We start from the raw sequence: 13,358 nt of genomic DNA, 5'->3' as shown, positions 1-13,358 counted from the left end.
ATTTTAAAATAAGTAACTTATGACTTAAAATTAATAAGTGGCATAAAATTGATAAGTAGATAATACTTATAAGTTAGTTAAGTGTTTGGTAAATTTACTTATAAGTCAGAATTTTTTTTAACTTAAATGAAACTAAAATAAATATTTTTAAATATAATTATCTTAATTCATGATTTTTAAATTAACTTAACATTTAAAAACATAAATTTGAAAACTAAAATTAATAAAAAATTAAAAAACCATAATAAGTTGAGAAAAAGTACGTCATTACTAACATTCAACTTATCAGCTTATAAGTTGTAAATTAAACTTATAAGTTGAGTCGACAAACAATCATCGATAAGTACTTACGGGCTTATAAGCCAATAAGCCACTTATTTAGTGGTTGCCAAACAGGCCCTATATTGAGTTGATAATGTTATCAACATCAGCCTCGCCTCATTTGTTTGTTGGGGGGTTTTCAATGTCGTCAAATCTTGTGACAATCTCACTACCTTACTCTTTTACTAGTAGTAGCAAAAGCAAATGCAAATTCTATCGGCCGTCTAGTTCCATGGTTTGGCCTTGCGCCGCGGTGTCACTACCAACGAAGAAGAAGAAGAAGAAGAAGAAGAATAAACAGGACGAAGTTACTGCTAGTGTGGCGGAGAAAGGACTTCGATTAGTTTTCATGGAGGAGCTTATGGGACGCGTTAGAAGGCGTGATGTTGGTGGTGTTTCTGATGTCTTGTATGACATGATTGCTGCTGGCATTTCCCCAGGTCCTAGGTCTTTTCATGCTTTGGTTGTTTCTCATGTCCTTATTCAGGATCAACGTGGTGCTGTAAGCCCCCCCCCTTTTACTATTTCTTCTTGAATTTCAGTTAATAAAACCACAACTCCAATTGTTTTTTATTTATATATATTTATATTTCTACCCCCCCCCCCCCTCATTATTCCAATTGTAGATGCATGCCCTTAGAAGGGAACTCAGTGAGGGCCTTTGCCCTCTTCACGAAACATTTATCGCGTTGATTCGATTGTTTGGCTCCATGGGACATGCCACCAGAGGCTTAGAAATTCTCGCTGCTATGGAAAACCTCAATTATGACGTTCGCCAGGCTTGGCTGCTTCTTACTGGTATCTTCTATTTTTTAGTTTAGATATTTACATACATTATTTTCCGATTTAATTAATTTATTGACAGAGGAGCTTGTTGGAAGCAATTATTTGGAAGATGCAAATCAAGTCTTCTTAAAAGGTGCTGCTGGCGGGCTGCGAGCTACTGACCAGCTTTATGATATGTTAATTGAGGAAGACTGTAAAGCAGGTGATCATTCCAATGCACTAACCATATCGTATGAAATGGAGGCCGCTGGAAGGATGGCAACTACTTTTCATTTCAATTGTCTCCTTAGTGTGCAGGTAAGGCAGTTGCCACTGGTTATAGCTCCCTGCTTTTTAAGTATAGTATCAGGTTTTATTATGCAAAAACTGATCCCTCTGATATGTTAATGTTAATACCAGGACCTGTGATTGATGTTTGGTCTACACTCTACTTAGTACATCAATTATTCCACCATTAAAATAGTAAAGCTATTTAACAGTTTTACACCCAATTTGTCACATTAAAGTTTTATTTGTAATTTGATACCTTCTTGGGTTAGTGGTTTGTGGTCCTGTCCCCTGTTCATTACACTGATGTTCTATATTTACCCACAGAATTTAATTTGAACTTCAAAGTGAAAGTGTTTGAATATGTACCAAGGCAGCACATCCAATGTATTAATGTGAAAACATTGAAAATGAGCTGCTGTGTAACATTCTACGTTTTTTTTGCATGACATTTTCCGTCTCTCAAAACCAAATCAGACATACCCATTGTATCCCCCTCTTAAAGCAGAGTCTTGGGAGGATAAGATGCAAGCATGCTTTACCTTTACTCTTTATTCTTTTAGAGTAGTGAGGGTTTTTTGCAAATTCCACCAGCTTGAATATTATGATATCTCATATTACTTTTATTACTTTAATATACGATTAGATGAAGCTGGCAGGTGGCAGACATATCTACCTATTAGGTAAGTTAGCTCCACACCTTCAACAAGAGAAGAAGCAGAGCATGGAATTAAGGAATTAATTATTTTATAATCTATATAATGATAAACTACTTGCACTAATTTAGTTGTTCAGGGTGTATTAGAAATATTATATAGCAAAAATAAAAGAAGGTATATTAGAATTAGATTATTCTTCTTTCATTAAACTAGTACATGACAATTAGGATTAGTTCCTTTCTATCTACGATATTGGAGTTTACTTATTCTTCAAGTTCTGGGATGGCGATGCAATAGTGGCAATCTATTATAAAAAAGAGTTGAAATATTTGAATAAATGAGAATTTTGTGGATTTATCATGTTCAACTGATTATCTGCTATACGGAATAAGGTTTTTCTTCTTTGTTTCACACCTCTTTTGCCTCAAGGGATTCCGGGAGACAATCCCTACATAAGGAAACAATGAAGAAAAATTTATTTTCTCTTTGAGGTCTGTAGGTCCTGAATATAGGGGCATAGTAATTCCTTCCTGAGTGACCAGTCACCCATAAGAAAACTCACAAGTTTATGTATATTCTAAAATGCTTATGGGGTATACATGTTTATTTTTGAGTTGGGTTCCAAGTGAAAGTGGAGATGGGATGCTCCACATGCACTAAATTAGAAATAAGAAACAATCAGTTGGGTGGTCATTAGCATGTAGTGTTGTCCATTAATTAATAGACCAAAATACGTATATCTTGTAAACCTTCTCCCCCTCCCCCACCCCCACCCCTACCACAATTAATCGGTTGATGCGTGTCATTAATGGCATGCATATCTTTTAACCCCCCCCCCCCTCTCAAACACCGTTAATTTGATGTTAGCATGTAGTCTGTTCAATATGTGCCATTAATGACTTAATATGTAATATTTTAGTGGGATGACCCATACACACAATTCAATATAAACTAGAAACAGTTAGGTGGTCCTTACCATGTAGTCTCTTCACTTGTCATGAATGGGTTAAAATATTTATCTTGTAACCTTCCCACCATTTAGCTGGACGTTGGCACGTACTGTCTTTCATATATACTTATTAATGGATTACCATATGTATATCTTGTAACCCTTTCCTGGCCTCGACTCGCCACCACATGTGTGTGTGTATGAATATATCAAATAGTGTGTGCTTTGTGGGGAAGGGTCGGAAGGAAGGGGGAAAGGAGGTTTAGGTTAGGTAATGGTTGGAAGCTTTACCATTAATAATTAGTCACTAGCCACTTCGTTCATTGTTTCATATTTCATTTCCAGTCCTAAGTCTATGCTTATCAATAACTGATCGAAAGAGTTTCTAGTTAATATTTTTCTTAGTTATCGGCACTAATCTAAATGTGGATATTAAAAGGCATTGTGTCAATTACTGTGCACATAAATTAGATCAGTCGAGAAGGCATTTTTAGTGTGTTTGAACTGGAGTTACATTTACTTCTTTAAAATATACTATGCAGACATATGTTATGTAAAATAAAGCTTGTAAATTTAGGTGTCTTTTCTTGTTTTTACAAATGGCAACTTTGAGCTATGAGAATAATAGGATTTTGTAACTTATTGATGCATCAATTTTCTATTTTCAAACGTGTAGGCGACGTGTGGCATACCTGAAATTGCACAAGCTACGTTTGAAAACATGGAATACGGTGAAGGTTTGCATTTTTTCATGCCATTTCTTTTTTATTATAGTTGTGTGAATAGTCTATTTGTTCTCTTCAATAACCAGGGTTTCTATCCATCTCATAGCTCCCTTAGACCTTAAGTCTGCAATTTTCTGCTTAAGAGCTTTTACTTTGCTTACTAAATGACGTTTTAAGCAACCTATGTTCATAAATTGGTAGGGTGTTTTTGGAAACTGTATCATACTGAAAAGGGAATTTAAATTTTTAATTTGTTTGTGTTTTGATACATCAAAATGTTGTGTATAGTTGAACAATTTATAAGCTGACTTGAAATTAGAGAAAGACATACTAAGTTGGATATAAACTAAAGGTTTAATTAGAGGAGAATGTTATTAAATTTGAGATAAAAATCAAATGTTACTTGTAACATATCATTAATGTAAATTGCAAAAGTTGTTTGAACTTCGGGAAATAGTGTACATGAATGCTTAAAAAAATTGCAAGAGTGAATCCTATAGGTCTGTGTTCCAGGGGCTTTAATGGTGCTATTCTAGTGAAATGAAATCTCTCTTGTGGATTAGTGGAACTGTGAAATGCCCCCCATTTCTGGTGAGAATTTGATTCATTTATGTTTCGTTAACTTAAAACATCTCCCTCAGAGAATAACTAACATTTTTAACCCAATCTTTTTCCTGCCCTGATGATAAAAGTATCTCCTTTGAAATGCGGATACTGCAAAATGACAGTTCTAGGCTTGACACCTGTTGCATACTACATCGCAGGACCACTTAGAACTGTGCAGGTGCTGCAGAATTTGACTGAATATTGCATTTGAATTATAGTCCTTGAGTTCATGACGTTATGCGGTTCGATATATATAAAATATATATCCATCCTGGATTCCATGATATCATCATCCTCCAACATCACCGTGTATGCTAAAGTGCTGAATCCCTCTGAGTAACGAAAACTCTATTAATATTTCATTCCCACAGACTTTGTGATATCTTCATTTCTGCACTTCACTATATCAGCAATGTTTGACTTGTTTGATATAAGTATTTTCTGAGATCACGATATCAGTTGTTTTTTATTCGGCTGACTTGCAATGTCTAGTCTTAGTGAATTTCAACTTCATATAGATCTCTTGTTTTTCTTGACCTCACTATATTAAGCTTTTACAGACTTCTGGTTGTGAACACTTCCAGACTTCTCGATATGAGACTTGATCCAATTTCTTCACCATTCTTCAGTTAATTATGTTTAGATCTTGTTCCTAGTGCAGGAACAAAGTTTTGACTTCTACTAGGAACCTCGATCGAAAGATATACACGTGAATAGTTTACCAAATTATCAAATAGAAATACACTGGAGTTCACTACATTAAATTTTCTAGACTTCGCGACATGTTATCTAAAACCAAGTTATCTCGTTATCTTGAAGTCCACTAATAACATAAGAGAGGGCTGTCCTACACTATTTAGTTCCTGTTATAATTTAGTTGTACAATACTATCTCAATCTGGTAAAAATGGAAACAAGACACTCGCGTGCCCTCTAAATTGCATTATCTCCGCAAAAGGTTGAAATTGAGTATTCTTTAGATAATTGTAAATGGAGAACTACAAAAGAAAATGACGAAAATGAAATATGTTAAAAAATACGCTTTTACTATTATCTGATCCTATTTATTTGTACCCGCATCTGTTTACATGGATGATTCCAATATTCTTTACTTTGGCAGATTATTTTTATCTGAATTATTGAATATTATATCTTTCTATAATAATATAAATATTTCCTCCTAATTTCTTACCCTTCCAAGACATTGGAGGCCTAGTCTGTATAAAGTCCTCCCAGTATTAACTTGTTGGATCTTGAAAAGGCTTTGAACATTTCATATTGAATTTTGCACCTCAACTAGCCACCATCTTTTATAGCTAATGCCCAGAGTGCAGTGCTCGAATTTACATGAGAAGTAAAAGAAAATGACCAGAGGAGAAAAAGAATGTATCGCATCTGGTGACGTGAACAGCTTGTCTTACCCAAATCTCTCTTGTTTGCTATTACTTCCGCTTTTTTCTTGTCTCTCATCTGTAATTTTGCTCCGCTTTCTACCCGTATTTTCTTCATTTAAAAGACTTGCTATATAAAAATTTTCATAGATAAATGGATATTTTAGGCGCAATTTGTAGGGGACAAATTAATATATAAATGAAGAAAGTAGGTATGTGAGACACTGAGAATCTGAGACTATAACAGTACATACATTTAGGCATTACACATGTATATACCGAATAAGTTACTCAGGCGAGAAAACTGTTGAAACTTTCTTTAGAGTTTAAAATTACTGTAAAATTAAAGATAAGGGGACTTTTGTTATCATTAACCTGTCATCTCATACCCTAGTGTCTTGAAAACAGAACATGTTAAAATGTTTTTTCCTAATAATCTGTGTTCTCTGGTATGTTGCATCATATGGTTAAATTTAATTAACTACAACTGCTGTTGGTGATGTCCGTCAATACTTTTGTTTATATTTTATGACAGATTATATGAAACCAGATACGGAGACATATAACTGGGTGATTCAAGCATATACAAGAGCTGAGTCCTATGATAGGTGAGTTCTGCATTAATTCAATGAGCCTACAATATTTGTGTTGGCTAAGTGATTATTTGTGTTAATCATTTTATAATATTGGTAATTGGTTTTTAAAGTTCACAATTAGCTAAAGCTTGCATTCCATTTAGTCCTAGTTTAGTATTATTTTTCTGAAGAAAATTATGAGAGAGAGGTTGTTACTTGTGTCACGAAAGCGTTAGAAGATAGCAGTGTGTGAATAGTGAGTGTGAAGCAGAAGGGTAACCTAACTATGCAGCTTATCCAATTTATCTCTATCAAAGTTGGATTCAATGTCCCTTTCCTCTATATTTCTGTCCGGTTATATACACAAGAGATGCACACATTATGCCACAATTATAGCCTAACTATCTTCCGAGTATCTGCTAATTACAGTAACTGATTATAGTCTAGTTACCTCCTAGAATCTGCTAATTACTATCTCTAATTACAGCCTGATTATACTATCTAAACTGTTAATTACAGATGATTTGCATCCCTGATTATAGTCAATGTATCTATCAATTAGTATCCCCTGGATACAAACTGTAATCCACTGACAATCTCATCAAAGAGTTATATGTTAGATGGCATAAACAATCTTGCCAGATGTGTCCAACTTCATTGCTGAATTGGTTTCTATCTCCTTTTTAGGTTTTTTTATTAACATGTCCCACTTTAAAAACTCATTTATAGATACATCCCTTTTGTAATTTTATTTATAGATATATCCCATTTTCAATTTTTTTTTTGACAATTTTAAGTTAATCATGGTTAATTTTACTAATTCATATATTTATATGACATGTATAACCTTTATACTTAACTACTTTTTTTAGAGCCTTATTTGTTTCAATTATCTAAAATTTATTAAATTTAAATGTACAATTCACAAAATTGTTAGAAATCAACAGTGTTGTAAAAAGCGGGAATTGGACTTTGTCGGCGGGGACAACGTCCAGGGATTAATCGGGTAATCGGAATGATTAATCGGGTCATTAATCGGAACTAATTTAATATAGTTTTTATTTATAAATATTAATACATGTAATTATTTTACTATTTTGAATATACATATATTATTTTTATAAATATTTATACAAATAAATTCAAAAAATGAAATATTATTAAAGTAAATGTAATTCTTAAGATCTAACTTATGGATTGAGATCAATTTGAGATGAAAAATTAAGAAAGTTTATTATTTAACCATTTAAAATGGTAAATACGTGTACGAGATTATTATTTTTCTTAAATTTTTTACAAATTTTATTTTTTAATTTTTCCAAATATTTTTCATTTTTAAGCATTTAGGGCGATTTTTGACCGATTAACCCGAATTTTAGCAGACTAATCCGATTTTTCCCGATTTTTGACCGATTTTCGTAAAAAATGATTTTTTGCCCGGTTTTCACTTAATCAGTTCAATTTCCTACCGAATAGCTATTAATTGCTGATTAATCGCTGACTTTTAGAACACTGAAAATCAAGAATGCTTACATTTTATGTTCGCTGCAAAATTACAAAGGGTACACATATTACATTGATAATTAATAGAAATAAATAAAATGGATGGATTCTTGATTTCTTAAACCCTAACTACACAATCTTTAATAAACTAGCATGAAAATAGAAGAAACTAACTTGAGATAAATCGAAGCCTATATTATCTTCTGAATATTAACTAGTTCTCCACTTATCATAGCTTTGCACTGAAGTAAATGATTATGAACCGATTTGAAACATTTTTTATGTCAAAGTTACAGTAATATTGTTCAACCAAGTATACCATGCATGCAATGGACTTGATTTAATGCCCTTTACTTTTTAATACTATATGTCGTTCTTTTTGTTGATTACTTTAAAATGACCACTGAGAATAGATGGAATTCATAAACAATCTTGTTTCTTATGTGGTGGGTCATTCGAAATGTAAATTTTTCAACATGACCATTTTCTCAGCAATAAATATTCATTTACGTGCTAAAGAAATATTAAAAATTTGGGTGTCAGTTCCGGTAATAAAGGTGTGTCAATTAGCAGTCCAGTAGATGTTTTACTAAAAGATGAAAAAGAGCAACAAAAAAACGAACAATAAAATTTAAAGTATATACATGCTGCTGGCTTAAAAAAGAGAAAAAAAAATAGAAATAGAAAATTAGACCACCAGCTAATACAGTGAAGAGCAAGACTTTGAGTACTTTTTAGTCAATTTAACTAAGCAAAAAATATATATATAATTAATTATATGTATATGAGTTATATAAGAGTTAAAATTTAACCATGCGACATATTTTTAATTGTTAAATAAAAAGGGATACATCTGTAAAGTAACCTATTTATTTGCGATATATTATACAAATTCCCCTCTTTTTTTTGCTAAGCGTCTTCTATCTCTTCATCCAAGGTGACTGTAAATTTTGGCTATAATTAAGTAAAGCACTTTCTTCATTGAGACAATATCATTTACCTGATTTATATTGTTGAATCTGTTTAATGTGATCACATTTTCGTCACATAGCCCGTATCGTTTTTTGTGCTAGTCTGCGACATGGATGTGTGCCCTTTTCCTACTTGAAACTAATCTTAATTGTTTCCTTCTGAAGGTCATTGTGTTTAAACTTTATTCCTAAGGTTGTAAACTCGTCAGTTTAATTTTTAAAAAGCAGTGGCTGTTATTTTTTCTTTAATTTTTGGTTGTTTTCTTTATATATTAAATACCTGTATAGTACTTATTTGTAGATTGTAATTTTGGCTTGCTGCTTAGGGTACAAGATGTTGCTGAGCTTCTTGGCATGATGATTGAAGATCGTAGAGGGTTGCAGCCTAACGTTAAAACATATGCGTAAGTATAACACTTCTTCGTTTCTTGGGTTGTTTCTAGTAAGACAGCAGTCTCTTCAGCAAAATACACCAGTTTCTTTTTTTATTGTATGTGTTCTTGTAAATATTTCTGCCTGCCTAGGTATGACAGTAGATTCTTCTGACCAAGCACTGAAAGTGCATTGTCATTAGTACGAGCATTGGAATCATCATGTCTATGAATTTTGGATACATCCCATATTCTTTAAACTGCTAGTTTCTGCAAGTAGTCATTAAATGGTCACATGTGCTTACTGTTGCTTTTAGTTGTACTATCAGTAAGACTATCGAAGAGTCAGCTGTCAGCCAATAGAGTCCTAAATACAGTGACATGAGATGGTTTCGTTTCTGGGAACTTATTAAGTAAATTGTAACTCATGTACTATATTAGACCATGTCACCAATGCTACTTTGTATTTTTGTATATGTGAATGTTATTGGGAGAGGGAGGAGGAAGGGAGAGCATTTCCATTTTATGTAAATTGAACATAGTAGAAAGTTAAAAACTTAAAAGCTATTTATAGATCTGTTTTTAAATAGAAATGCTTGTCCATGATAAGGGCTCCACTTTTTAATAGAAGAAACAAGATCCATAAGCTTTTTTTCATGGGCAAGCACAGTTTAAGCGCTTTTAGGCAAGCATAGTTTACGGTTTAGCTCCTAACACCGTTTGGATAGGGGGTTGAGATTAGGTTGGGTAGGTAAGGGAAGGGATAGGTTTGGTTGAACCCCTACCTTTGTTTGGATTGAAAGGATTGAGTACAAAATCGATGTATTTATGTAAGAAAGTAGTTTTATATATTATAAGAAATTTGACAAATATTATTACACTTTAGTTGATAATAATTATTGAACTTGCAATTTGAATTTTTAAGAAATTATTTTATAACAAAGATACCATAAATTGTACTGTATCAATTCACAATTAAAAAACATCAAAACAGCTTAATCTCTTGCATAAACGACAGATCTAACTAATTGAGACCAAAATCAAACATTTGGTATGCAGAATCTCTAACTTCTAAAATATAGTTGTGATTATTGTGTTTCAAATGTCGCTCTGCTCAGATTCAAGTGCACAACACATTCGAAGCAGTGGTTGATCAAAAACTTGGCTCTGATACCAAATCTATCTGTCATGAACTCTCTTTTGTAGTTTTGTGTATGTGAATGTTTTTGTGTTTTTTGATATAGAAATGCAGTAAAGTAACATACTAAGCTATTTTGATGTAGATAACTAAAAAGTGAGATAGATTAGAGAGACGAAGCAGAAAAATTGAGAGAGGAGAGAGAATAGATGGAGAGAAGATAGATTGCAAAAGAAGAAACACACAGAGAGAGGGGGAGAGAGAGAGTATTAGTTAGTTGGTTATAGAGAGAGAAAGAGAAGTGGTGGAAAGAACATTTCCATTTCCTATAAATTGAACATGATAGAAAGTTTACAACATCAAAGCTATTTTATAGACTCCACTTCATTATTACATGAAAAGGCTGTTCTACCCTTACTACGCTACTATTAACTAACATACTCATATCATCTTTAAGATTAAAAAGTTACATTTCTGATTAGCAATAACAATTGTTATAAAACTGATGATTAACTTGCAGCTTTCTTTTTTAGGCAGTTTTGGTACTGATGATTACTTTTTAGGTAATACTAAGTCTTGCCTTCAGGCTAAGGATCTTGTAAAAGAAGATACCATTAAAAAGTATTATAGGCTGTGAATTTTTTTATGGTTATTGGTTTGAAGGGGAGAAGCTATACATTATAGAAGCTTTCAGAGTTTTGAAGGGGGTTTACATCACTAGTAATTCATTTTGTTTTTTTTTTCAGATTGAGTTTTAAAAATATTCTGGTGCGAAATGAATTAGTACACATGTTTAATGATATGTATACCTTTTCTAAAAAAAAGATATATTTAAACTTTACATTGCCTTACAATTAGTTTAAAGAACTGATCAAAGTTTAGCTACATGTGTTTAGCTTCAAACATTAAGGACATTATCGTTTGTTAGGTTGTTGGTTGAGTGCTTCACTAAATACTGTGTCGTCCGAGAAGCAATTCGACATTTTCGTGGGCTTAAAACTTTTAGTGGAGGAACAAAAGTTTTACATCATGAAGGAAAGCACGGGGATCCGCTATCTTTGTATCTGCGTGCATTATGTGGAGAAGGTATGCTTCATTCATATAGACGTTTGTAAATTGTCTTATTCTCCATAATCAAAACATCATTGCATCTACATGAAGAAAGACAATAAAAAAATCAAACAATTTTGTTTGTCATCTTTTGAAATAAATTTAGTTGGTTCTCTATTTTTTTCTTCATTCTTATTCCTCTGATATGTTATGACCAAGTCCATCATAGAGCCTATATCACAGCTTAGCTAATCTCAAGCCGTGTGCAAACTCAACAGCTCGAATAACTATAATATATTAATCTACATGTCATGAAATACCCATTTAAGTGATGACATAAAACCAGCTTCCACTAGCTAAAAAATTGAGAATTCGAAAAATTGACAGATTAAAACACATTATATGCACATTTTTTAGGATACTGGGAAATTATGAATGGAAAGTTAAGCGTCTATATTCAGTGCATGTTTGGGAGCACGTTCAGCTGCACTTAAATGAACCAAATGAGCATTGTGCTTTATCGGTAGTGTTTGGGTAAAAGTGGGAAATGAATTATTCTCCTGAAATATGACGCTAAACTGAAAGTTAGCTGGTAGATCCTTTCATCATTTAGCTTTCATCATTCCTAATAAAACACAGCTGATTTATTTTTCTTTTTAATCTGTTCATGCTTTGTACGTTTTAAACAATCTTTTTTATGTTTTTTATATAGTTTAACCCAGTACTTTAAAACGAAATCACGATTTAACTAAATAATTCCTAATTAATTCTCTGTATAATATTTGGTCGATTCAATTTTCTTAAATGCAATTAGTCGTTATAAGTTTTTATGTATCAGAGTATATTAAATAATATATCAAAATTAAATATTATTTTTATTTTAATATGAATAATATATAGTTATAAATCATTCGATCAAGAAGATCCGATGGTCGTGAGAGTGGATATGGAGGTTGAAGCAAATTATACCGTATTCCGATTATTATAGTTTAACTAGATTTATAACTCGTGCAATGCACGGGTTTTCATTAATATTTTTGTATTATTTAGTTATATAATAAATTTAATTTTAGTTAATATTAAATAGTATATAAAAGATGAGATTTGAACCATTAACCTTATCAGTATGTTTATAAATAATTATATTAATATTTATTGCTGACGGGAGTCGAACATGAAACTTGGATAATGTATAAACGGATTTTCTAGTGTGTGCCCAAGGGTGAACATTAATAAAGTTAGGTGGCAAAATTTGATTGGCTTATTCCCATTAATGATGAACCCCCCCGCATGCACAAAAATCCCCACAAATCACAATGAGCCAAATCATAAAAAATGCATGAAATTCAGTGTATAGAGTGTGCCCATGCGCACTGTCACGACCCGTACTTCCGGACTATTAATTCTAAATACACAACTTAAATAGATTCTTATTCGATAATTCAAAATGGTCAAAGCAGCGGTCAAACTCAATAATCAAAATCATAAAAACGGAGACGCAGCTCCACAAACAGATAATTAAATTTATTCTCTAAAAACAAAGTCTTTATTCTAATTCAAATAGCACAAAACGAAGCAACACAAATCTCCACATAGTTATCATTCCTTATTCTTAATATGCTCCAAATTCCGAACCTGAAATATTAGAAGGGGTGAGCTACACAGCTCAGCAATTACAAATTGACTAACTCTTAAACAGAAAAACAATGGGTGTTTTTTTTTTTTGCCACTGAAAGGATAATTTCATTACTTCAAATCATTACAAAGAACATGATAAAACTCCGGATGAACATCCTCTATCCGCCAAATACGATCAGCTGGTAAATAGCTATACATCGCTAAATAGTGAGCTACTCTATTTGCAGATCGTTTTACAAACCTTAACATTACGTTTTGATTGTGTAATCCTGCTAGAATTTGCCGACAGTCATCCACTACGCGCCCCAGATAAGATAAGCTTGAGTAGCAGCTGCGTATCCACTGAACTAACTCCAGGCAATCGGTCTCCACCTCCACATTATATTGATTCTTCATCTTGACCCAGCTG

General features: G+C 32.6%; 1 protein-coding gene across 1 annotated transcript in view; it reads left to right on the top strand.

Moving 5' to 3' along the window:
* The first annotated feature begins 411 nt into the window (after positions 1 to 411).
* The window catches only part of LOC141678828 (uncharacterized), a 32,475-nt gene continuing 19,528 nt past the window's right edge, over positions 412 to 13,358 (top strand). The window contains exons 1-7 of the mRNA XM_074485234.1: positions 412 to 823; positions 948 to 1,119; positions 1,187 to 1,404; positions 3,659 to 3,719; positions 6,239 to 6,311; positions 9,079 to 9,156; positions 11,190 to 11,347. Of these exons, the coding sequence (XP_074341335.1) occupies positions 416 to 823; positions 948 to 1,119; positions 1,187 to 1,404; positions 3,659 to 3,719; positions 6,239 to 6,311; positions 9,079 to 9,156; positions 11,190 to 11,347 (1,168 nt within the window). The 5' untranslated portion in view covers positions 412 to 415. The remainder of the gene's footprint in view (positions 824 to 947; positions 1,120 to 1,186; positions 1,405 to 3,658; positions 3,720 to 6,238; positions 6,312 to 9,078; positions 9,157 to 11,189; positions 11,348 to 13,358) is intronic.

This window comes from Apium graveolens, chromosome 8 (genome assembly GCF_009905375.1).
Source record: "Apium graveolens cultivar Ventura chromosome 8, ASM990537v1, whole genome shotgun sequence".
Taxonomy (NCBI): Eukaryota; Viridiplantae; Streptophyta; class Magnoliopsida; order Apiales; family Apiaceae; genus Apium; species Apium graveolens.
Note: the sequence above shows the minus strand (reverse complement) of the source record. Positions and strands in the feature narration are given on the sequence as shown.